This window comes from Canis lupus, chromosome 17, assembly GCF_048164855.1.
Source record: "Canis lupus baileyi chromosome 17, mCanLup2.hap1, whole genome shotgun sequence".
In the NCBI taxonomy this organism is placed as follows: Eukaryota; Metazoa; Chordata; class Mammalia; order Carnivora; family Canidae; genus Canis; species Canis lupus.
The window spans coordinates 57981439-58006482 of record NC_132854.1 but is presented as its reverse complement, the minus strand read 5'-3'; the positions used below and the strand labels follow the sequence as shown (position 1 = coordinate 58006482).

Genomic DNA, 25044 nt, shown 5'->3' with positions numbered 1-25044 from the left:
ATGGTTTTATTATGGTTATGAAGAACCAGGTACTGTATATTAAAAAAGTATTTTGAGAAGTTGTTTTTATTAAGTTCCAAATCACTGTCATAGTAATGTGTCCCTGATTTCTCTAGGTTCTGGGAAGTTCTGGATTTTTTAACAACCATGGACTCCAAGTACAGCAGCAGCAACAAAGGAATCTCTCACTACATGAATACATGAGTATGGAATTGTTGCAAGAAGCTGGTGTCTCCATTCCCAAAGGACATGTGGCAAAATCACCAGATGAAGCTTATGCAGTTGCCAAAAAATTAGGTACTAACTTAAGGAAAACTTATGCCATTTGACATGGGCACTCAGTTAAGATGTGAACTTCACTTTTGGTTTATACCAACTTATAGGTTTTAATTTTTTAAAAAATTTATTTACTTAGAAGGTAGAACTTAGGGATTGTTGACATTCTAAAATTATTATGAGATTATTATGAGCTAGGAACTTAAGAACCAGTTATATTGGCTTTAGGAAGCCTTTAAAGTCCTCTTTTTAGTTGGAATATAATTATGGGGAAGGAAGTTCTGTTTAATATTCTGAAGCTTAAAAGACTGATGTCTGTGATGATTCTAAAAGGAATACTGAAGAAAATCCTAGCTGTTTCTGTGGCTGTTAAGAGGTCTAATATTCCTCCCCTCCACTTTTTTTTTTTTGATGGGAAAATTATGGAACCAAGGTGGGGGTGGGGAAGAAGCTAGACTGTAAGCTCCATGAGAGCAGGGTTTCTTTGTCTTATCTTGTCCAGTGATACATCCTAAACTCTTAGAAGAGTACCTGGCACTTAGATAATCAATAACTATTGGTATTTGTTAAATGAATTAAGTACTTGTCTATGTTTATTAGTAAATTCTTTTATTGATAACAAATCTAAAAAGCTTTTGTTACCTTGAATTTTGTTGATTTATATTAATCTCTTAATAATCTTGACTCTAGAAGATATTTTTCACTTTACATTTTTAATGATTTAATATGAAGCCATAATAATGAGTAATGTGCTAACTATACACTGCATTTTATTTTTAACAATATTTAAAGTCCCACCAATTTTATGTAGATTAGCACAATCTCTGCTGGATTTATACTTGATTAACATGACTTTGAATGTGCTTTGGTGAAGACTTTGATTTTATTAGTATTTTAGGAAGGCTATGGGGCATTTAAAAATGTTGAAAAATTTTAAAGTTTTACTCTCATTCTGTACTTGTGTCTAGAATGAGTTTTTCTTCCAAAAGTGAGGGCATGTACAAGTTTAGAAATGTCGTATATTCTTAGCTGTTTTTGAATGAGATGTTGACTTGGAAGCATGAGTTTTCATTGATAATTTTTTATTAATCAAAAAATCCTTTTTATTCAGATTATAAGCAAACTTCTCTTTATTAATTGAAAACCTTATGTAGATTGATATTAATTTTGGTGAAATTTTTGTTAATTAACGGTGACCTATAGTTTGAGCTTGTGCATGATAAAAGACGTGCCTTATTTTTACCTTCAAAACACTGTACATTAGAGGTTCTTAAAGGTCAAGTTTAAAGAAAACTCGTGATTGTAATTCTTGCAAAGGCTACTTTTTAATGACTATTCCCTTGGGATTGATCTTATCTATATGACCTAAACTTTAATTTCTAAAGAAAAGTCAGCTAAGTAGGAGGAAAAACTTGGAAATGCAATGGAGAAAGTGTAAGATTTTCTTATTCGGCCGTTCTGTCCTTAAGAATGAAATGTAGACCCTTGACTTTGTTCTTTTATTTTTGTTAGTCTAATCTTTTGAGTGATTTTTTTTTTTTTTTTGTTTACCAATTGTTTCCTTTGTAATAATGCTGGAGCATAAAATATTTTTCATGCCAGTCTTAGTAAGTCCTGATTTATATATAATGAAACCAGTAAAAACTATTTTTTTCTATTTCCAAATTCTAATTGATTTTTCTGTATTTTCCATATATTTGCTCACTTAGTCAAAGTTCATTGTTTTGTCAAAAAAAATTGTATAGCAACTTTTTCATAAAACAAATAGGATTTATTTGGATGCCAATTTCTTGATTTCTTTACTCCTTATAAACTTTAATGATGCTTAAGTGATTAAAGGAAGAAAGAATAGTTAGCATGTACAGGATATACTTTAGTTATGAGTATTTCTGGGAAGTCTCTGGGACCAGGACTTATTTCAAGTAAGGGACGGGTGGTAGGCAGCTCTGATTTTGAACCCCTTTGGAACAGAAGGTGTCTTGTTCATCTAGAAAGTGTGTTTTTGTCAAATAACACTGCTGATGAGGTTTATAGTATGAAAGTGGGATTAGTGACTAAGGAGATCTTTTAAATTTAGAGAATCAGAAATGCTCTTTTTAAAGATATATTTAGTAACTACTGTGAAGGTGTTGAGGACAGTTTTGTCTTTTGTTGGGATTCATTAATGTTAGAAGATACTGATTATGGGATCTAATTGCATAAGGTGTGGTATAAAGCGCCTTAGAAATACACCTGGTTCTGTCAATCTAGCTAGCAATCCCCAACGCTGATTGTGGCTACCTTGCTTCTTGAGTTACTGAAAAACTTACAAAGCATTAATTCCCATTTATTAAAAAGTCTTACATCACCAACTGATACTATGAGATATAAATGCAAGCTTGGGCCAAACTTGCTTCCCCTAAGTTTTGTGGGTGGCAGGAGAAGCTGAGTCAGCATTGGGACTGGGGCCACTGAGCCTTACAGCTGGTGACTCCTGAAATAGCTCTGGCCTCTTTCCCCAGTATTCCCTACAAATTCTGTAATTTTCTATGTGTATCATGATGTGAAAAAGTTGGAAACGCTATTCTAGAGGCTAGTTTTGCTTGTTGTGAATAATTGAAGTTAGGGATGGAAGGATGGTTGGAAAGAAATCTAATTCTGGTTTCTTTTCCTTTTTTAAAAAATTTTATTTTATTTAATTTTATTTGAGAGAGAGACAGAGATAGTGACAGAGATAGCAGAGGGAGAAGCAGGCTCCCTGCTGAGCAAGGAGCCTGACGTAGGACTGGATCCCATAAACCCAGGGTCATGACCTAAGCCTGGAGGCAGACACATAACCGACTGAGCCACCCAGGTGGCCCCCTCCCTATTTTTAAATAGACTGGTTTTCTCATATCCATTTTTAAAATGATTTAATTTATTTTGAGAGAGGGAAAGAGAGAGAGTGCGTTGGGTAGAGGCAGAGGGTGAGAGAGAGGGAGAATCTCAAGCAGAGTCCCTACTGAGCTGGGAGCCTGACACAGCCTGATCCTAGGGCCCTGAGATCATGACCTGAGTTAAAATCAAGAGTCAGACATCCGACCGATGGAGCCACCCAGGCGCCCCTTCTCATATCTGTTTTTAATGGTAGATCTTTAGTAAGAATAATATCTTTAGGCTTGGGAAGGTTCTGCCATTTTTGTTCTGGTTTTCTGAGGAACTGTAAAAACTGTGCTTCATAGAATTTTTATAGGGAAACCCTAGTACGTGGCTCAGATACAAATACATCTTAGTTCCCCCATTACCCTAAATAGAATTGCATCTGTATTGGATTTCCATGTTTGAAATTACACACAATGTAATAATTTTGCTGCTTGAAAATTGTTTAGCCTAGTGAAATTTGTGTTGCCTGACTAGTTTGTGTTTAGTACATATTTTGTTCAGCCTTTTTTTTTTTTTTTTGAGGAGACTTTAATTGCCAAATTCTAAATTTCATTAACAGTAGTACTTATATCTGCTATATGTGTTTCAATTGCTTAAAACATAAATTTATTCTCACATTTTATAGGTTAGAAGTTTGAAATGGGTGTTAAGTCCCATCTTTTTCTTTTTTTAAATTTTCCTTTAATTTTGACCCGCTTCATCCATTTTTCTTATGCCCCACCCTCTGCCTCTGGCAGCCAGCAATCTGTTCTCTTTATCTATGAGCTTAGTTGTTTTGTTTTGTTTTCCAGTTCCATATATAAGATTCCATTCATGTGGAATATGTCTTTCTCTAGTATACTTCACTTAGCCCTCTAGGTCTATCCATGTTGTTGCAAGTGCCAAAATATCATTCTTTTTTGTGGCTGAATATATATATACACACACACACACACATCCCATAATTTCTTTACTCATTCATCCATTGATGGGTACTTAGGTTGTTTCCATATCTTGGCTATTGTGAATAGTGCTGTGATTAACTAGGGGTACATATATTTTTTCAAGTTAATATTTTCTTCAGATAAATAACCAGAAGTGGAATTGCTGGATCATATAGTAGTTCTCTTTTTAATTTTTTTGAGGAATGTTTGTACTGTTTTCAATAGTGGCTGCACCAATTCATATTTCCCATCATCAGTGCATGAGTGTTCCCTTTTCTTTACATCCTCACCAACACTTTTATTCCCTGTCATTTTGATAATAACCATTCTAACAGGTGTGAAATAATAACTCATTTTGTTTTGATTTGCATTTCCCTGGTGAATAGTGATTTTGAGTATTTTTTTGTGTGTCTGTTGGCCATCTGTATGTCTTTGGAAAAATGTCTGTTCACATCTTCTGCCTGTTTAATTATTTTTTTTTTCACAATTATATGAGCTCTTTATATGTTTTGGATATTAACTCCTTGTTGGATAAATGATTTGCAAATATTTTCTCCCATTCAGTAGGTTGGCTTTTTATTCTGTTGTTGATTTCCTTTGCTATGCAGACGTGTTTTAATTTGACATAGTCCCATTTATTTATTTTTGCTTTTGTTACTTTTACTTTTAGTGTCAGATTAAAGAAATCACCACAAGACCTGTGTCAGAGGGCTTGCCATCTATGTTTTCTAGAGTTTTATGGTATTTTAGGTCTTATGTTCAAGTCTTTAAAGCACTTCAAGTCAATTTTTGTGTATGGTGTAAGATAATGGTTGAGTTTCATGCTTTTGCACATGGCTGTCTAGTTTTCCCAATGACATTTATTTTACTTATTCATTTAAAAACTTTTTAGATTTATTTATTTTTAGAGCAAGCAAGCAAGCATGGAGGGTGATGAGGCAGAAGGAGAGGGCGAGGGAGAATCCCGAGCAGACTCCCTGCTAAGTGCAGAGCCCAACACAGGGCTCTATCCCAGGATCCTGAGATCATGACCTGAGCCGAAATCAAGAGTCAGATGCTTAACTGCCTGAGCCACCCACGTGCCCCATCCCAACACCATTTACTGAAGAGATTGTTCTTTCTCCGTTGTATATTCTTGACTTTTTTTTGAAAAATTAATTGACCATGTATACATGGATATGTTTCTGGGCTCTCTATTTTGTTTTGTTATGTCAATACTGTACTGTTTTGATTATTGTAGCTTTGCAATATAATTTAAAATCCAGGAGTTTGATATCTCCAGCTTTTTTCTTCTTTTGTAAGATTGCTTTGGCTACTTGGGGTTGTTTTTGTGGTTCCATACTAATTTTAGAATTGCTTATACTATTTCTGTGAAAAATGCCTTTGGAATTTTGATGGGGAGTGCATTGAATCTGTAGATTGCTGTGGGTAGTATGGACATTTTAACTGTATTATTCCAACCCATGAGTACGGAATATCTTTCCATTATTTTTGTCTTCAATTTCTTTAATCAATGCCTTATAGTTCAGTATCAGATTTTTTTTTTTTTTTTTACCTCCATGGTTAAATTTAAATTTATTCTAGGGTATTTTATTCTTTTTGATGCAGTTGCAGGTGAGATTTTTTTTTTTAAATTTCTCTGATAGTTCATGATTAATGTATAGAAATGTCATCGACTTTTGTGTATTGATTTTGTGTTCTGCAGTATTGTGAATTCATTTATTCTAATAGTTTTTCAGTGGGGTCTTTAGGTTTTTCTACTTAAAATACCATGCATAATGAAATAGTGACAGTTTAACTTCTTCCTTTCCAATTTGGATGCCTTTTCTTTCTTTTTCTTGCCTAATTTCTGTAGATAGGACTTCCAATACTATGTTAAATTAAAGTGGTAATAGGGCACCTTGTCTTGTTGCTGATTTATTTAATTTAATTTAATTTAATTTTATTATTTTTTTAGATTATTTATTTATTCATGAGAGACACAGAATGAGAGAGAGAGAGAGAGAGGCAGAGACATAGGCAGAGGGAGAAGCAGGCTCCATGCAGGGAGCCTGATGTGGGACTCGATCCCAGGATTCCAGGATCTGGTCCTGGGCTGAAGGCGGCACTAAGCCGCTGAGCCACCCGGACTGCTCTTGTTGCTGATTTTAGAGGCCAAACTTTCAACTTTTCACTGTTGAGTTGGGTATTAGCTGTGGGCTTGTCTTATATGGCTTTTATTGTCTTGAGCTATGTTCCCCCTATACCTGCTTTGTTGAGATTTTTACATAAATGGGTATTAAATCTTGCCAAATGACCTTTTTTTTTGCATCTGTTGAGATGATCATATGTTTTTTTATCCTTCATTTTATAAATATAGTGTATCACATTGACTTGTGGGTGTTGAACCAACCTTTTATTCCTGGGATAAATCCCAGTTGATGATGGTATACAATTCTTTTAATGTATTGTTGTATTCAGTTTGCTAATATTTTGTTGAGGATTTTTGCATCTGTGTTCACGTGGGATATTGGTCTGTAATTTTCTCCCTTGTGGCATCCTTGTCTGGTTTTGGTATCTGGGTAATTCTGGCCTTGTAAAATGAATTGCAAGTTTCCCACCTCTTTTATTTTTTGGAACAGTTTGAGGAGGATTGATATTAATTCTTTTTTAAATGTTGATAGAATTCACCAATAAAGCCCCCTGGTCTTGGGCTTTCATTTGTTGGGAGGATTTTGATTACTGATTCAGTCTCCTTACGAGTAGTCTGTTCAGATTTTCTATTTCTTCTTGATCCAGTCTTGGTAGATTGTATCTAGGAATTTATCTCTTCTTGGTTGTCCAGTTTGTTGTCATGTAATTGATCATAATAGTCTCTTATCCTTTGTATTGAGTTTTCAGTTGTACTAGCTCATCTTTTGTGTCTATTTTAGAGTCCACCCTTTTTTTTTCTTCGTGAATCTAGCTGAAGGTTTGTCCATATTCATCTTTTTGAAGAAGCAGCTCTTAACTTTCATTGATTTTTTTCATTGTCTTTTTAGTTTCTATTTTATTTATGTTCTAACCTTTGTTGTTTCCTTCCTTCTACTAACTTTGGGGCTTCATTTGTTGTTTCTTAGTTCCTTGAGGTGCAAAAATTAATTTGTTTGAGACTTTTCTTGTTTCTTGAGATGGGCATTTATTACTGTGAATTCTTAGACTGCTTTTGCTGAGCCTGTAAATTTTGGTATTGTCTTATTTTGTTTGTCTGAATGTATTAATTTCTTTTTTGATTTTTCTTTGATCCATTAGTATCATGTTTAATCTTCAGATATTTGTGAATTTTCCAGTTTTCTTCCTTTAATTGATTTCTAGTTTCATACCATTATGGTTGGAAAAGATGCTTGATGTGATTTCAGTCCTCTTAAATTTATTAAGACTTGTTTTGTGGTTTAGCAGGTAATCTGTCCTGGAGTATGTTCCTTCCATACTTGAGAAGAATATGTATTGTTGCTTTTGGACAGAATATTGTATGTATGTGTGTGTGTGTGTGTGTCTAGACCATGGTCGAACATGTTAAGTTTAAGACCTGTGTTTGCTTATTGATTTTCTGCCTGGATGATCTGTTGATTGATGCAATTGGTATTAAAGTCCCCAGCTATTAATTGTGTTGCTGTTTTCTTCTTTATGTCTATTACTATTTGCTTTATATATTTAGGTGCTCTTATGTTGGATGCATAGATATTTATAAATGATACATCTTCTTGTTAGATTGGCCCCTTTATTTTTATGTAACCCAGCTTTTTTCTTCTTTTGCAAGACTGTCCTTGTTATAAAGTTGTTTTTTTCTGATATAAGTATAGCTACCTCAGCTTTCTTTTGGTTTCTGTTTGCATGGAATATCTTTGTTCATCCTTTCACTTTTAGTCTGTTTATGTCCTTACATCTAAAGTGAGTCTCTTATAGGCAGCATAGATTAGTCTTTTTTTTTTTTTTTATTTATCCAGCCATTCCTGATGTTTAGGATTCTAGTATAATTAAGGTGGAATTTTTGTCTGGTTGAATAAACATGTGCAAAGGTTGCCAATTAATGAATGCCACCCTGGAGGGAGATTTTTAATGCCATACAATAGGACTTTGCCTTCTTTTTTCTTCCCAGTGTTTTATTAGATGACTACGTATAAAGAATGCTTAAGGTGTTTGTGAATAATGAAGGCTAGAAGGGATAGTGACTATGTTTTAAAGACAGTCTTTGAATCCATAAAAGATCTTGTCTGACTAAAGCAAAGGTCCAAATCTAATAAGACTGTAAGCTCTCTAAGGGCAGGGTAGGTCTCTTCAGCTCAATGGTGTATCTGTGGCTCTAGCAAGTAACTGGTATATAGATGTAATTATTGAATGAATTAATGGAATTGAATAAAATCTTTGTTTCAATCAGTTGTCCTCAGATTTCTCTTGTAATTCTTCTTGTCTTGATAGTTGATGAGACTATATTCATTATATATTTTTTGGCTTTTCTTTTGTTGTGAAGGGCTTTTTTAGAAGGAACTTTTGTGAAATTGCTTCTGCCCTAAAGAAACTTGTATTCCTAAAGAAAGGAAATTGACACTTTGGGGGAAGAGACTTCCTTCTTGTAAAATGTTTTTGAAAAACTAGAACTTTATTACTCTAATAGGTCAGTTTTTTAAGTTCTCAATTTAATGTTAAGAATGTTTGAATTTAGCCCAGCAAAGCACCAGTTTAACTATTGACCATTTTTACATTATATTTATTCTGTTGGAATTATATTTATGCTCTTTGGATATAAATGAATGTTTCTCAAGTACTGGAAAACCATGACTTGGAAGGTAACCAGAAACAGGTAAAATGACTAGTGACTACTCCCTTTTATTTTGGGCATGAACTCTGTAATTTGCCATTGTCCCTGAAGCTACCTGTTTTCTTTCCAATAAGAAAATTATTTGTTTTAAGGAAATTTCTTATTAGTTATTTTTACCTGGGTATGATGGGGACTGTGGCAGATTGAAAAGACTTTATCTTGTGTAAACAAGGCACTTCTAATCAGCTTTAGTTGCAGGGCCCAGTATTTCCAGTTTTGAGTTTTTTTTTTTTAAAGATTTTATGTATGTATTCATAAGAGACACGGGGGCGTGGGCTGGGAGAGGAGAGGCAGAGACACAGGCAGAGGGAGAAGCAGGACTCGATCCTGGGTCTCCAGGATCATGCCCTGGGCCAGAAGGCAGGCGCTTAACTGCTGAGCCACCCAGTAGTCCTCAGTTTTGAGTTTTTAAAACAGCAGTGGAAAATCTAGGTTTGTAAGAATTCTTTCCATCTTTAAATGTTCTTTTATTCAACATTCAGAAAATATATGCTAGGAACCCTCCCAGGAGCTTGAGAACATCAGTGAACACAATGAAGCTTCTGCCCTTCTGGAGCCTGTATTTTAGTGGGGGAGCAAAACAATAAATGGTAGACATGAGAAAATTATATATTATGTTTGAAGGTGATGAATTCTATGGAAAAGAAATGGGCAGGGTAAGGAAGATTGGTCCCACCTGGACAGGTTGTAATATTAAGTAGGATGATCAGGGTAAGCCTTATGGATACTGAGATGTAAGAAGAAAAACTTGAAGAGAATGAGGACCTTTCTCAAATGGATACAGGTATCTTCTGGTATCTGAAAGTAGAACATTCTTGTGAAACCTTTTGTTACCCAGAATGGCATAAAGAAAAAGCAGTTAGCGGTAACTTATATGGAAGGATTTTCAAGTATTCCCAGACCCAGTGAGGCTTTTCTGATATCTTAGAGCACATCTTGGTAACAGCGATACACAAAATAAGTCAAGATAAAGTACAGGTGCTCACAGGCACAGTTCAAAGCTTTGGTGGCTTGATGCCGAGATGCTGCAAGAAGCATCTTGGATAAAAAGGTTAGCAGGGCCACTCGATGCTTGGAGTGCATGCTGCCTCTGTAATGGCTTTCTGCAAAATCAACACAATGCTATTTTTGCAAAAGTGAAAATCACTTTCCGATTTCTTTTGGTTAGTGAAAACAGGTAAATGATGTGGGTCTTTTGTAAAAGAGAAGTGATGTAATGCAAACTTTTGAAAAGCAGAGAATTCCTGTATTTGGATGAAGAGTATTTCAGGTGGAGGGAGCATTAGAGCTAAGTAAGTCCTGAAGGCAGAAGCATGCCTGGGAACAATGGAGACTAGTCTAGCTGGAGTGGAGTGAGCAATGAGGAGGTCATAGGAAATACAAGTAATAAAGGTGCTGGGGGATTATATAGGGCCTTGTAGGTCATTGTAAGGAGTGTGACTTTTGCTCCGAGTAAAATGGGCATTCACGGTAAGGTTTTAAGTAGAGGAGTGAAGTGCTCACTTTGCTGCTTTGAGAATACTGTTAGGGACAAGGGTAATCTAGGTGAGATAGAATGGTGGCTGGGACCAGGGTCCAAAGGAGGTGATGAGTGGTCAAGATTCTGGATAAATTTTAAAGATAGAATCTCATAACTTCCCAATTGAATGGATATGGGGTGTGAGAAAGAGTTTTTTTTTTTTTTAGCATTACCTTGACTGACTCACAGGTCAGCTTCTAACTTCTAAATGTAGATTCATTTACATCATTTTCTGAATGTTCTTTGGTAGTAATTTTTTAAGGGTAAACTTTAGGTCATTTCTTACTGGTTTTATCACAAGCTGCGTTTGTTACCTCTTTGATTTGGTTGGCTTATCTGATGAGGTGCGAGTCCCTGCATTCTGCATGGTGTGAACATGGATCCGTGGTTATATCCCAGAGTCTGCCTTGGGCTTGTAACCAATAAGAATGAGACCGTGTCCTTAATCCTAATCTCCAAGGTTATTCTTTTGCCATCATGTAATACTAGTATTGCACTGCTAGTGTAGGCAAAATGAGGGGATGCTAAAATTCTGCTGTCTGAGGAGATGGAGAACGCCCCTCTAAGAGGCCTAGCCCCGGATCATGAGTGATGAGTGGTACCTAGGCTAAACAGCTGGTTTGCTGATTTTCTTCAGCACATTTGAAAGAGGAAGACAGAAGAGCGAGATCAGTCTACCTATTAAAGAAGACAAACTCAGTATTTATTTAAACAATTTCATTAAAAAATGTTAAAAAGTTTAATAAAAAATCAAAAACTTAAGACTTACATACGTAACATCCCTGAATCTTCTGATAAATATAGCTTACCTCCTGATAATACCCCTCATAACACTATAGCTCAAGAATTTATATCACAGGTCTTTCTGTTAGTGGAACAATGTCCGTTGGTATCACTACTAGTACTTTCCCCTTAAGTCGTGGTGTATTTCTACTCAGAGTGGCATTTTTGACTCCATTGTTCACAGGATGGCAATTTACATGTGAATAGAAAGGGAGGGAAATATTGGGAAGACATTTGAGTTTCAATTTTGTACTTTTCATACCTTCCAAAGCACTAGAGATTTAAAGTGTTAAAGTAAAATTATTTTCAGTATACTTTAAGAAATGATTTCATACGAATGAATGGCTGGCTCATTTTTTAAACTTGTGGATCTTTAGATGGTGAATGTGTTTTAATGTTCTAATCTAGAAAAACTATGGAATACTTCATTTTTTTGACATTGTGGGTAAATGAGACTTAGCTACATTTAATAACATCACTTAATATGTATGCTTAATAACAAAATAATGTCTTGCATGCTGTTCCATGCTGGGGATCTAACAAGTGTTTTTCTTCTAGGTTCAAAAGATGTTGTGATAAAGGCACAGGTTTTAGCTGGTGGTAGAGGAAAAGGAACATTTGAGAGTGGCCTCAAAGGAGGAGTGAAGATAGTTTTCTCGTAAGTCCTGCTTTGAAAAGAAAAATCATTATTATTAAAGAAAAAATATGTTGTAAAAATTACTCCTTATTATTGAATTGATGAAAATACTGAGATTTAAATATTAAATGCGAGGGGTGCCTGGGTGGTTCAGTTGGTTGAGTGTCCAACTCTTGATTTTGACTCCGGTCATGATCTCAAGGTACTGGGCTCGAGCCCCGTGTTGGGCTCTGCACTCAGCACAGAGTCTGAGTTTCTCTCCTTTTGCCTCTCCCCCCACTGGTGTGTTCTCTCTGTCTCAGAATAAATAAGTCTTTTTAAAAAAAATATTAAAAAAAAGATAAAATTTTGGTTGTCATGTGCTTTTGTTTTTCTGAGTTGGAGAAAGAATGAGTTCTTTTTGTTATTTCAGTCCAGAAGAAGCAAAAGCTGTTTCCTCACAAATGATTGGGAAAAAGTTGTTTACGAAGCAAACGGGAGAAAAGGGGAGAATATGCAATCAAGTGTTGGTTTGTGAGCGAAGATACCCCCGGAGAGAATACTACTTTGCAATAACAATGGAAAGGTCATTTCAAGTGAGTAATTGTAGGCATGATACCTTTAGGATGATTTTATTACATTCAATTTCAAAAGTTGGTTATTTCTATTTGGGAAGGATTTAAAAGGTATGACCCATAATCTTATTTGTGTATATCATGAGCACAGTATTTTTGTGTTATTTTTAAAAAAAAACCCAGCATAGTTAATGTTACAACATTTAATGTATAGTACTGTAAATAAAGCTGTAGACAAAACCTTGCTGAGATAGAATCCATAGGACTTCTAAAATTTTTAATTTACTAACAGCTGCTTAAATCCTTTGGATTCATCTCTAGATTCCATTGACTAGAGAAAATAATTTCTAGCAGAGTAAAATCTGACAGAGTTTCTGAACCCATTAAAAGAATGTGTTTCCATGGCTTCATTGTCTTCTTTTTCAACCTCTTGGTGTTTTGTTTGTTTGTTTGTTTATTTTTTTAGTTTGGGGTTTATTTTATTGTATGATTTGTTATTTGGCAAGTTGAAGGATGACATTCAGTAGCAGACAGTATGATTTTAAGAAGCATAATCCTACCTCTGCTTTCCTCTCTTTATGCAACCTAAAATGCTAGCATTTAATGTATCAGATGAAGAGGAAGTCCTTTCATAAACCTCTTGGCATGGAGACAGCATTGATAATCATTTTATACTATCATTATCTGGCTTTTTGTTTTGTTTTTTTAAAGATTTTATTTATTTGGCAGAGAGAGAGAACATAAGCAGGGGGAGAAGAAGAGGGAGAAGCAGGCTCCCTGTTGAGCAGAGAGCCAGATAGGTTCCATCCCAGGACTCTCAGATCTTGACCTGAGCTAAAGGCCGATGCTTAACACAATTATCTTGCTTTTTGAGTGCGTTGGTTAATTTAATGGGCTGAATCTTTGTGGTATCTACTTTGATTTTTGAGGCAACTTGACTGTGTATTTGGAAGTCCTAGTAAGGATTTGATGTAAATTAAACAATTACACAATTAGTAATACAACAAAAATTTTAAGATAATGAAAATAGATTTCTTATATAGAACAGCTTTTTCAAAAAATGTTAATATCTATATTGTGATTTTTCCCCCTACAGTTAATTACATTTCTAGTAATGTTTGAGGGATATTATAAAGTGTCTTTTGGAACTTAATTTTTATAAGAAAGTATTTCTTAAAGTTTAACACTAGATGGTAGTAAAAACCCACTTAGGATGTAGGGTAAAAGACATTGTTTTATTTATAAGCGATGCCTTTACCATTATAGGCTTCTCTTTGTGGTAGAATTTAGTTTTATAAGTTACTTTAGAGATCTTGTGACAGGGATGCCTGGGTGGCTCAGAGGTTGAGCGTCTGCCTTCGGCTCAGGGCCGGATCCCAGGGAGCGGATTAAGTCCCATATTGAGCTCCTTGCCGGGAGCCTGCTTCTCCCTCTGCCTGTGTCTCTGCCTCTCTCTCTCTCCCTCTGTCTCTCCTGAATAAATAAATAAAATCTTAAAAAAAAAAAAATCTCATGACAAAAACCTTATATATTACATATATTTACAAAAACTATATTTTTACAAATTCACTTATTTTCCTTATACTTTGCATTGAGGTTGTATATCAGCATTTTTCATTTTGTTATTGTGTTTTTATTTTTTGTTATAGAGAGTCCTATAATACTACACAGAGTACCTCATTTTGATTGGAGTAAATACAGCAAACTGAACTATGTTATTAAAGATAGGGATATAACACAATGAATATCTTATTAAAAATAAAATGACCAATGAGAGAAGAGCCATGACCAAATGCATTAGGGAAAAGGGTCAGAATTGAGTTCATTTTAAGGACTTGAGTTTTTAGAGAACTCTTTGAGTCTCTTTTGAGAAAAAAATGTTTTTATTTCACATTGCATAGTTGTAATAATTCAGAGTAAAAATTTGATAGTACCACTGGGGAGCCTGGATGGCTCAGTCAGTTAAGCATCTGACTTTGCTTGGCTCAGGTCATGATCTCGGGGTCCTAGGATGGAGCCCCATGTTGGGCTCTGTGCTCAACCAGGAGTCTGCTTTTCCCTCTCCTTCTCCTTCTGTCCCTCACCCCAGCTTGTGCTCTCTCTTTCAAATAAGAAAATCTTTAAAAAAAAAAAAAAAAACCAGTACCAGTAAAACCATTTGGCAGATGTTCTTTGATGCTGTTGTATCACTCCAGTGTAGAGTTGGTTGGTGTTACCTTTTGGGGTATGGCAACCATCTTTTGGGACTCTATTAATAAGAAAATAATCAGCTATTTAAACTAAAAATAGAAGAACATTTTTGGTTGAATTAAAGTGTATAGAAGTCAGCTGATCATTAAACATTGCTTTTGTTCCTTTTCTGTTTTTAGGAGTATAGATAGGCTTTGCTGGTCTTCTTTAGTATGTTATATTAGGAAGCTTGGGTAGATACTTACATAGGGTTGGCATACCAAAAAATCAATTTAAGTACCTTCTCTGTTTCAGCACTTTTTAAAAATTAGATTTTTTTTTTTAATTAGATTTCTTAACATTTGCCCAGTACCTATTGAGCACTTTTGGGCTCACGCAAATCTAATTTAACAAATTACATTTGCTATCTAGTAAAACATTGCAATCTGCTGTAAATGGTGCATTTAACTATATCAAGTTTTTTACTTTGTCTGGAATAGATGTATGTGCCACAAGAATTCCAATTTTTTTCCATACTTTAATTTTTTTTTTAAAGATTTATTTATTTGAGAGAGAGAGTGTGGGGGGCAGAGGCAAGGGAGAGGGAAAGTCTTAAGTAGGCTTGAGCCCAACTTATGACCCTGAGATCACGACCTGCACTGAAACCAAGAGTGAGATGCTTAACCACCTGTGACACTCAGGCACTCAACTCTTATTATTTTTGAAAGAGATCTTTATTAAGTGGCTTATTTGTTGTATTTAAAATTCAGATCTATTTTAAGGCAAAATTTTTTTTGCAGGACCAAAGAGAAGAGGAATTTAGGTTAAGGAGGAGAAAATAGCATTATTAATTTATTTGAAATTGCAACTATTTGATGAACTTAAATTGTTCTGGATGCTTATTACTAAAATTTAAAGTTAAAACCAAATTGTTTAAACAGAAGCAGCATGCATTCAGCAGTCATGACCAAATGCAGAACTACAGTCATTTAAATGATTTATATTTACCCATGTAATCTTTCTTCTGACCAGCTGCCTACAATTTTTTTTTTTTCTAGTTGGTTAGGGAATTAGTACAGAGAAAGGCTATTCACTTTCTTTTATATATTATTATTTAATATGTATTTTTTTTTTTTCTAGCTAAGAGCTAACTCTTGGAGACCTAATCGTTACTTCAGTGAGAATTTAATATTATCTTCTCCCCTCCTGTAGTGCTGCCTTCTATGTGGTTCTTTATCTCATTATCAACAGATAGTTTTGAAAAAGTAAAACTAAAATAAAATGTTCAAATATTTTATTTTATTTTATTTTTTATTTTATTTTATTATTTTTTTTAATTTATGATAGTCACACAGAGAGAGAGAGAGGCAGAGACACAGGCAGAGGGAGAAGCAGGCTCCATGCACCGGGAGTCCGACGTGGGATTCGATCCCGGGTCTCCAGGATCGCGCCCTGGGCCAAAGGCAGGCGCCAAACCACTGCGCCACCCAGGGATCCCAATGTTCAAATATTTTAAAAGTTTGATGGTTTCTACCTCTTTTGTTGGATAAAATTATATTTTGGGCTTATCTATAGATTAATTAACCTGTATTCTACTTCAGTATCATGATGCTAGTTGAACAGGGTCTTCTTAAATTTGAGATCTCCCCCCTTTAGATCTTTATAAAAGCTTATAATTATGAACTGCTGTGCTAGAGAGGAAATTTAAGAATACCTTTTCATTTGAAATTTATAGAGGAACTAAAAATTAGACTATAATTTCAAACATTTCTCTTTACTCTTTTGCTGTTTTTTACTCTGGCTTTACTCTTGCTGTTTTCTTGTTTTTTAGTCTTAGAAGGCACGGTGAATTCTTTTGTCTATTTATGTTATAGTGAGTTTTTTTGTTTGTGTATGTTACAGTGATTTCTGATACCAAGTACCCAGAATTGGGCCAAATGTCACAGGTTAAGGGTACAGTCTTCCACATGCCCTTTGTTCACTTCAGACACCAGCCTCGAGTTTGGGGATTCTTTTTTTTTTTTTTTTTTAAAGTTTGGGGTTTCTTGGGTAACCCTTATACTTAACAGCTGGCTACAAATTTGGGGGTTCCTACTGACCTGTCAGGTTTCATAATTTGCTAGAATGAATCACAGAACTTAGGAGAGTGGTGTACTTAATGATTACTGTTTTACTATATCCAAAGGACATAAATCAGAACCAGCCAAATAAAGACATATAGGGCAAGGTCTGGGAGAGTTTCCATTTTCTTCAGGTACATGTCACTCTCCTGGGACATTGATATATGACAGTGTACAGAAAGAATACTGCCAACCACAGTACTCTCATCAAGTTTCTAGAGTTGCTTTTTCTTTTTAAAAAATTGTGGTCAAAAATATATAATAAAATTTACTATTTAAAATTTTTAAGTATGCAGTACAATAGTGTTAACTTTATGCCTGTTGTTGTATAGCAGATACCTAGAACTTTTTCATTTTGCAAAACTGAAACTATATCCATTGAGCAATTTCCCCTCTACCCCTGTTTTTTAGCTCCTGGCAGTCCCCATTCTACTTTCTGTTTTTAAGAGTTTGTTTTAGATACAGTCAAACCTCGTGGACTAGATACGTGGAATCATGCAGTATTTATCTTTTTTTGTGACTGGTTCATTTTAGTTAGTGTTATGTCTTCAAGATTCATGTTGTAGCGTGTGTCAAGATTTCTTTTTTTTTAAAGGCTGAATATATTCAGTTATATGTATGTACAGCTTTTTAAATTTATTTTTTGTCTGTTGATGAACTTTCAGGTTTCTTCCTCTTGGCTATTTTCAATAATGTTGCAGTTAACATGGGTATGCAGGTATCTACTTGAGATACTGTTTTCAGTTATTTTGGATGTATACCTAGATAAATGGGATTGCTGGATCATACGATGATATGGTATTTAATTTTCTGAACACTGTTTTCTACAGTAGCTCCACTATTTTACATTTCTACCAACAGAGTTTAGGAGTTCCGATTTCTCCATTTCTACCGGTGCTTTTTTTTTTTTTTTTTTTGTCATAATCCTTTATGGTGTGAGGAAATGTCTTTCTGTGATTTTGATTTATATTCCTCTAATGATTAATTAATAATAATGCACACCTATTCTTATACTTGTTGGCCATTTGTATATTGCAATGGACTGAGGTTTATCTCCCACCCCAATTCACATGTTGAAACCCTAACTCCTAAATACTACGTTGAATAAAGTAGCAAGAGTGCATCTTTACCCTTTTCCTGATCTTAGAAGGTAGCTTTCAATTGTTTGCCATTGAGTATGTTGGTTGTGGTTTTTATTTATTTATTTATTTTTATTACTATTTTTTTTAATATATGGCCTTTATTATGTTGAGGTAGTTCTTTCAATTCTTAGTTTGTACAGTGTTTTTATAAAAGGATATTGAATTTTTTTCCGATGCTTACTCTGCATCAATTGAGATGATCATGTGGTTTTTGGTCTTGATTCTGTTAATGTGGTGAATTACTTTGTTTTTGGTATGTTGAACCATCCTTGCATTTCAGGAATAAATCCCATTTATTTATGATGTATAATCCTTTTAGTGTGTTACTGAAATTGATTACTAGTGTTTTGTTGAGAGTTTTTGTATCAGTATTCATCAAGGATATTGGTTAATAGTTTTCTTATAATATCTTTGTCTGATTTTGGTGTCAATAATGCTCTCACTGAATGAGTTTGGAAGTGTTCCCCCTCCTCAGTTTTTTGGAAAAGTTTGAGAAACACTGCTGTTCTTTAAATACTTGGTGGAATTCTTCAGTGATGTCCTTTGGTCTTGGCTTTTCTTTGTTGGGAGGTTTTTGACTACTGATTTGATCTCCTTGTAATATGTCTATTCAGATTTTTTTTTTTCTTTCACGACTCATTTTTGGTTGATTATATGTTTCTAGGAATTTATCCATTTCTTTTAGGCTATCCAGTTTCTGGGAGCTATGTTGGCTGCTTTCTGTAGTATTACAAGTTACAAGTAGTGCTGTCCCAAGTTGCTGAGCTCTTTTTTGTTCTGTTGTATCCCTCCCCCTCCCAAAGGTAGTTAGAGTATGCTTTTCCCAGCTGGTCCTCCAAGTCAGGTGAGACAGAAACCAGTTGCTTTGTAGCCCCCTGAAATGCAGGAATGTTGGCTGTGGGATCCACTTTCCCCTTTTCCTCCCAAGGAGGAAGCAGGGCATTGGGCTATTTCTTTTGATCTTTAGCTGTGTAAGCCTAGGGGAGGCGCTGACTTGGATGAAATGAAATTGCTTTTCTTACCTGTTTCATTGCAGTTGAACTTCAGTAACTACAATTTCCTAACTGGTTTCTGACATTCTCATAAAGAGATTTATTCTCATAGAAGGGAATAAAAATTCAGATCACATATTGTTAAGTTAGTGTTTCTATGGGAGAATTAGGTCTAGGACTTCCCATTCTACCATCTTGCTGATGCCAAAATCCAGTTTTTTTGGAGGTGCTTTATTAAGTAGACATGTTTGATTATATCATTGGCCACTTAGTTGAGCTTAATCTCCAGGCCCCCTTTCCTCCCAGAAGGGTGGGCTGATAACAATGTGGCTCAAAGCTGCAAACCTCTAATCAAAGTGTTTGTCTTTCTGTCCTGGCCTGTGGCCTACCTGAGTCATTTCCTTTGTATTAACTAGAGGCCCACCATGAGTCACTTCAGTAGCATAAACTGTCAGTGTTAGTGGAAGGGCTTTTTTTTTTCTTAAGATTTTACTTACTTATTTGACAGAGCACAAGCAGAGGGAGAGGGAGAAGCAGGCTCCCTGCTAAATAAGCAAGAAGCCCAATGCGAGGCTCAATCCCAGGACCTTGGGATCTTGACCTGCACCGAAGGCAGACATTTTAACCAACTGAGCCACTCAGGTGCTCCTATATAGTAGGTTTAAAGGTTGCTTTCCAGATGCTGGGGACAAAGGCCTGCCAAGTTCTTTATACATACATATTGAAATCTAATCACTTAATATATAAAATTTAAAGTGTTTGAAGATGTACAAGGAAATGTAAATCTCCCAGCCACACCTGTTTTCTCAGCCACTCAGTTTTTCTTCATGGAAGTTAGTACTATTTTTTAAGTCATTTTTTTCATTTAAGTAACAGTTAATTCTCTTAAAAAAGTAATAGGTTGTGTTTTTCCTCTGGCTATTGTCTTATTTTGAGGAATTGAAGTATTATTTTGTTTTCTAAACAATAACGAATACAATACTATTCCTTTGCGTTATGTCTTGAAATGAGTTTGTTACTGAAACACACTAGTTGCTGGGATAGAAAAGTGGAAATAGTAGTTTTTTGTTCTTGCTTTTTTCCCATGAAAGTCACACTTTCACCGCCCGCCCGGATTAAGAATACTATGTTCACTGTAAAAAAAATTGTGTCTGTGGGTGGAATGGTAACATAAAATAATAAAAATCTTATCATTTAACGTCTTCCCATCTTTTTTTCAGTTGGTGTGATTAGTAGCTGCACATTTAAACATACTTTATGTTGAAAAAACCCACATGATTGAGAATAGAATCTAAAGTTTTATATCAGTTTTTTCCCACATAATACTATTGAGATCATTCTTCTGTATCATTAAATAATCTTCATTAATATGATTTTACCATTTCTTTGCTTTTGCATGTTAGGATTATTTCCAGTTTTGTGAAATAAATAAACAAATCCATTAGATTATTTTGCTTTAAGGTTTTTTTCTTAGTTTATTTTAGAGGACTTAAAAGTTAATTATTTAGTATTTTTATCTTAACTTCTTATATTGGTCATGATAATAGCTAGAACTATTTTTTTTTCTTTTTTTTTTTTAGCTAGGACTATTTTAAGGTCAGTAACTTTCTTTTTTACTAACTTGCAGTAGGGCTAGAGCTTATAAAATCTTCAACTTTAATTCATTAGGCTTTTTAAATATCAATATCTTTTTTATGATTTTTAAAAACATTATTTTCTATTTTTTAAATTTATTCATTAGGGGGAGAGAGAGCACGCACACACAAGTGCGTGAGCAGGGGAGGAGGAGGGGCAGAGAGGGAGGAAGAAGCAGACTCTGCTGAGGAGGGAGTCTAATGCAGGACTCAATTCCAGGACCCTGGAATCATGACCTGAGCTGAAGGCAGATGCTTAACCATCTGAACCACCCAGGTGCCCTAAAAGAATTCTTTAAATAATACTTTAATTGTCCTTCAGTTCTTAAGAAAAACACACAGGTTATATTTTATATATATGTATTTATATTAACTTATTTGATATAAGTTTTATATATATTTTTAATGTTTTTCCCCTCACAGGTAAGATACTGTCTTCCTCTACGTTTTTATTTCTTTTCCATTCGTTTTTTTTTTTTTTTAAAGATTTTATATATTTATTCATGAGAGACACAGAGAGAGAGAGAGAGAGAGAGACAGAGACACAGGCAGAGGGAGAAGCAGGCTCCCTGTGGGGAGCCCCATATGGAACTCCATCCCGGGACTCCAGGATCCTGCCCCGGGCCACTCAACCGCTGAGCCACCCAGGTGTCCCTCTTTTCCATTATTTCAAATGAACACTTACGTAGAGGGAGTATGCAGGAGGTATAAGGAGAAAATCTTGAGGAAATTTAAAAATAGGATTGGGGAATGATAGTCTGATACTGTGCGTAAGTAGGTTTTAACATTTTATCGATGGATCCTGTATTTATCTTGCTAGGGTCCTGTATTAATAGGAAGTTCTCAAGGTGGAGTCAACATTGAAGATGTTGCTGCTGAGACTCCTGAGGCCATAGTTAAAGAACCTATTGATATTGTAGAAGGCATCAAGAAAGAACAAGCTGTCCGGGTATGTTATATTCTGAAAAATTTTTATCTAGCTTTATTGCATAATTGTAATACTTTAAAAAAAAGAAAGAGAATTAACTTTGAATAAGTGAAGTGATTGATGAAACTTTTTAAAAAATTTTTGAAAAAAAAATTTTTTTTTGAGTGTCAAGGCATGTTAATATCTTGTTTGAAATTGAAAATTTTAGAAGTATCTACAATATTTCCTTTTTCTTTCCATAAATATTTCAGTATTTGTCTTTAAAAGGTAAGGATTCTTTTAAAATGGCCACTATACCATTGTTACACCTAGTAAAATTGATAATAACTCTTTAATATCTTTACTTACTTACCCAGTCATTCACATTCCCTTCTCAAGTTTTTCATTTTTTTTCTTTTATAATTTGTTTGAGTTGGGATCCATATAGGGTCCTTCATTGTTTGTGGTTATTTTCTCATAGGTCTTTTTCTAATTTATAGGTTTTCTTTCCCTTACTCTCTTTGTCCTTTTTCTTTCATTTCTTGAAGACACTGGGATGATTATACTTTATAATTTATCATAGTCTGAATTTTACATCCCCATGGTAGCATTTAATATGTTCCAGCCTCTCCTTTATTTCCTGTAAATTGTATGGAATGGTAGGGACACTGTCTTATACATCCCTGTGATAGATCAGTGATTTTATTTTTGGGGGCGGTTTATGGACTTTAGTGTCTGCACATACACAATAAATTTTGCCCACAATTTAACTAGTTTTCTGTGTGCTTCTTCCTCCCTCCTCTATCCACCCACCCTACTCTCCTCCCCCAACTCCCCTCCAAAAAAAACCAACCGTGAAGTTTAATACCATGGCCTGTGAGAGTTGTTTGGGAAGGTTGGTAAAACTGCAATTGAATTAAGTTGTTTAGTTTGGATATGAAAGATAAGTGACCCATTTTAAAAGAAAAGTTTCAATATTAAAGTTTGAAAGAAATTAGCATCTATTAGTGGAAACTATGTCAAAATAAGCTTAGGATATTGAAGTACAGTAGAGCAGGAATTTTTGACCGGCACAGAGGTTTAAAGGAGATAGAGAAGTTACTTTGGTAATGTCATTTAGGCAAGAGAATGGTATAAATCTTTAAAGGGGACAGAGATTTGATTCATTAGGTAATTATGTAAGAATGATGACTGGACAGTTAAATTTAGATAAGAAAGAATACTTGATTTACAAGAATACTTGAAGACATAATCTACTAAGGTTATAGCTTTTTTTTTTAAAAAATTTATTTATTCATGATAGACAGAGACACAGAGGGAGAAGCAGGCTCCCTGTGGGGAGCCTGATGTGGGACTTGGTCCTGGGACCCTGGGATCATGCCCTGAGCAAAGGCAGACACTCAACCACTGAGGCATCCATGTGCCCCTAAGATTTTTGAGTGATGAATAGAAATAGTTACCTAGCACAGCATTCAACAAATTAATGTCATTTTGGGTTGATCAGCATTCTATTGTAATTCTCACATGTTTAGATCTAAATGGTGGATTATGACCTAGTGAAAATCTTTCTTAATGAAATAATATATTATTTATTATTTATAATTTCTCATTTATTTCTTATTCTTTATTTGAAATAAGTCTTAGGGATCCCTGGGTGGCGCAGCGGTTTGGCACCTGCCTTTGGCCCAGGGCACGATCCTGGAGACCCGGGATCGAATCCCACGTCGGGTTCCCAGTGCATGGAGCCTGCTTCTCCCTCTGCCTGTGTCTCTGTGCCTCTCTCTCTCTGTGACTATCATAAATAAATAAAAATTAAAAAAAAAATGAAATAAGTCTTAACTGAAAATGATATTTCTTAGCCTTTTATTGGCAGTATTTGACTTTTTATAAAAATCATATTCACCCTTAAAGAATTTATGATTTTCTGTAATTGAAATTCAAATGTATTGCAGCCTTAGATAGCAGTTGGAAAAGAGTAAAACCTCCTCCATAGGGTTTTTGAGCAGTGACAGCAGTTAGAATAAACATATAAACATGTAGCTTCTCGTACCCGTGGTTCAGAATTGCTTATGCAACTTCAAAAATTATGGATGGCTTGGCTTGTTCCACTGTAGAACTTGTGAACTAGAACTGCTGTGTTGGGACCTTGGGATATGTAATTAAAAAAAAAATCTCTTCAAGTATATCTAGCTAGGAATCTGCTCAAGACTAAATGCTTCTATTAGATTGGAAGCTTAAGTATATACATCATTTGGTCTTTGCTTGTATTAGGTATTCAGTAGGTTTTTGAATAAATGCAGTTATACTGGTCCTCACTGCTTGGTAGATACTCTTCATAAATTACATAAAACACAAAATTGGGTGATTTAGTATTTTTGCTATCATTTGGACAATGGTGATTATCAGTCCACCTTTTATACATTGTTTTAATAAAATATAAGCCTCTTATTTCAGTTTAGATTGCCATAAGGCTAGAGACAGTATGGAATAAGCTTTGGAACTAGAATCTAGGCAAATGGCGGGTCACTTGACCTCTCACTTGTAAAATGGGCATACTACTTGCCATGTGAGAATTTTGAATAAAAAGTTTTGCTTAGGGGCACTTGAATGGCCCAGTTGGTTCCCGAGATTGAGCCCCACGTCAGAGTCCCTGCTTACCAGCAAGTCTGCTTCTTCCTCTGCCTCTGCCCCTCCCCTCCACTTGTGCACATGTGTGCACGTGCTCTCTTAAATAAACATCTTTAGGAAAAGTTCTGTGTAACCGTTTAGTAATAGTAGTTGCTATTTCAGTCATTCATGTTTGACTACAAATGATTCATGCTTATCAATTTAATGATAAACTGTAAGTTTTTATATTTACAAGTATTTAGTGTTGATTGGTTATATGTAACATACCTACAATAAAGAGACAAATTGATTTCAGCTTGCACAGAAGATGGGATTTCCATCTAATATTGTGGACTCTGCGGCAGAAAATATGGTCAAGCTTTACAACCTTTTCCTGAAATATGATGCAACTATGGTAGAAATAAATCCAATGGTAGAGGATTCAGATGGAACTGGTAAGGTATCTTTTTAAATCAAATATTGATGATGTATTTATCTGTCAATCATATGTTACACTAAGGAAGTTGAATTCATAAGGGAGTGAGCTCATTCCTATGTAGAAACTTATTTACTATAAGTAGAATGAATGTGAACAAGTATTAAAGATGCCTATTAAAACAGACACATTAAATATATATTTTTATACACATAGGGTAATAAAAGCTTCACTGTATAATATAGGGGCTATAGCCCCATGGAGCAATTAAAATTAGTTAAAATGATATGTGATTAAAATGTTCCGCAGTCGAACTAGTTGCATTTCAACTGCTCAGTAGCTGCATGCAGTTACCACATTAGACAGCACACATAGAGAATATCGCCATCATTGCAGAAAGCTCTTTTGGGCAGTGCTGATTAGAGAGTATCCAGTGTGGTAGTGAGTAAATGGCTGTAGTTTTGGGAATTAGCCATCTGAGTGTCTCACAAGTTTCAGACTTTAAAGTCATCATGAATCTTTATTATGTAAAAGGTAGACTCTGATAGTTGAGTCCTTTTATATTTTTATCCACTGGAGAGGTAAGATTAGCTTTTCTTTTCTTTTG

At 34.9% G+C, this 25044-nt stretch overlaps 1 protein-coding gene across 4 annotated transcripts in view; it reads left to right on the top strand.

Annotated features, from left to right (window-relative positions):
- The window catches only part of SUCLA2 (succinate-CoA ligase ADP-forming subunit beta), a 43791-nt gene that overhangs the window by 5711 nt on the left and 13036 nt on the right, over nucleotides 1-25044 (top strand). For all 4 annotated transcript variants that reach the window (XM_072783098.1, XM_072783099.1, XM_072783102.1 and 1 more), the window contains exons 2-6: nucleotides 117-297; nucleotides 11798-11897; nucleotides 12289-12451; nucleotides 21308-21436; nucleotides 24318-24456. In XM_072783098.1, the coding sequence (XP_072639199.1) occupies nucleotides 117-297; nucleotides 11798-11897; nucleotides 12289-12451; nucleotides 21308-21436; nucleotides 24318-24456 (712 nt within the window). The remainder of the gene's footprint in view (nucleotides 1-116; nucleotides 298-11797; nucleotides 11898-12288; nucleotides 12452-21307; nucleotides 21437-24317; nucleotides 24457-25044) is intronic.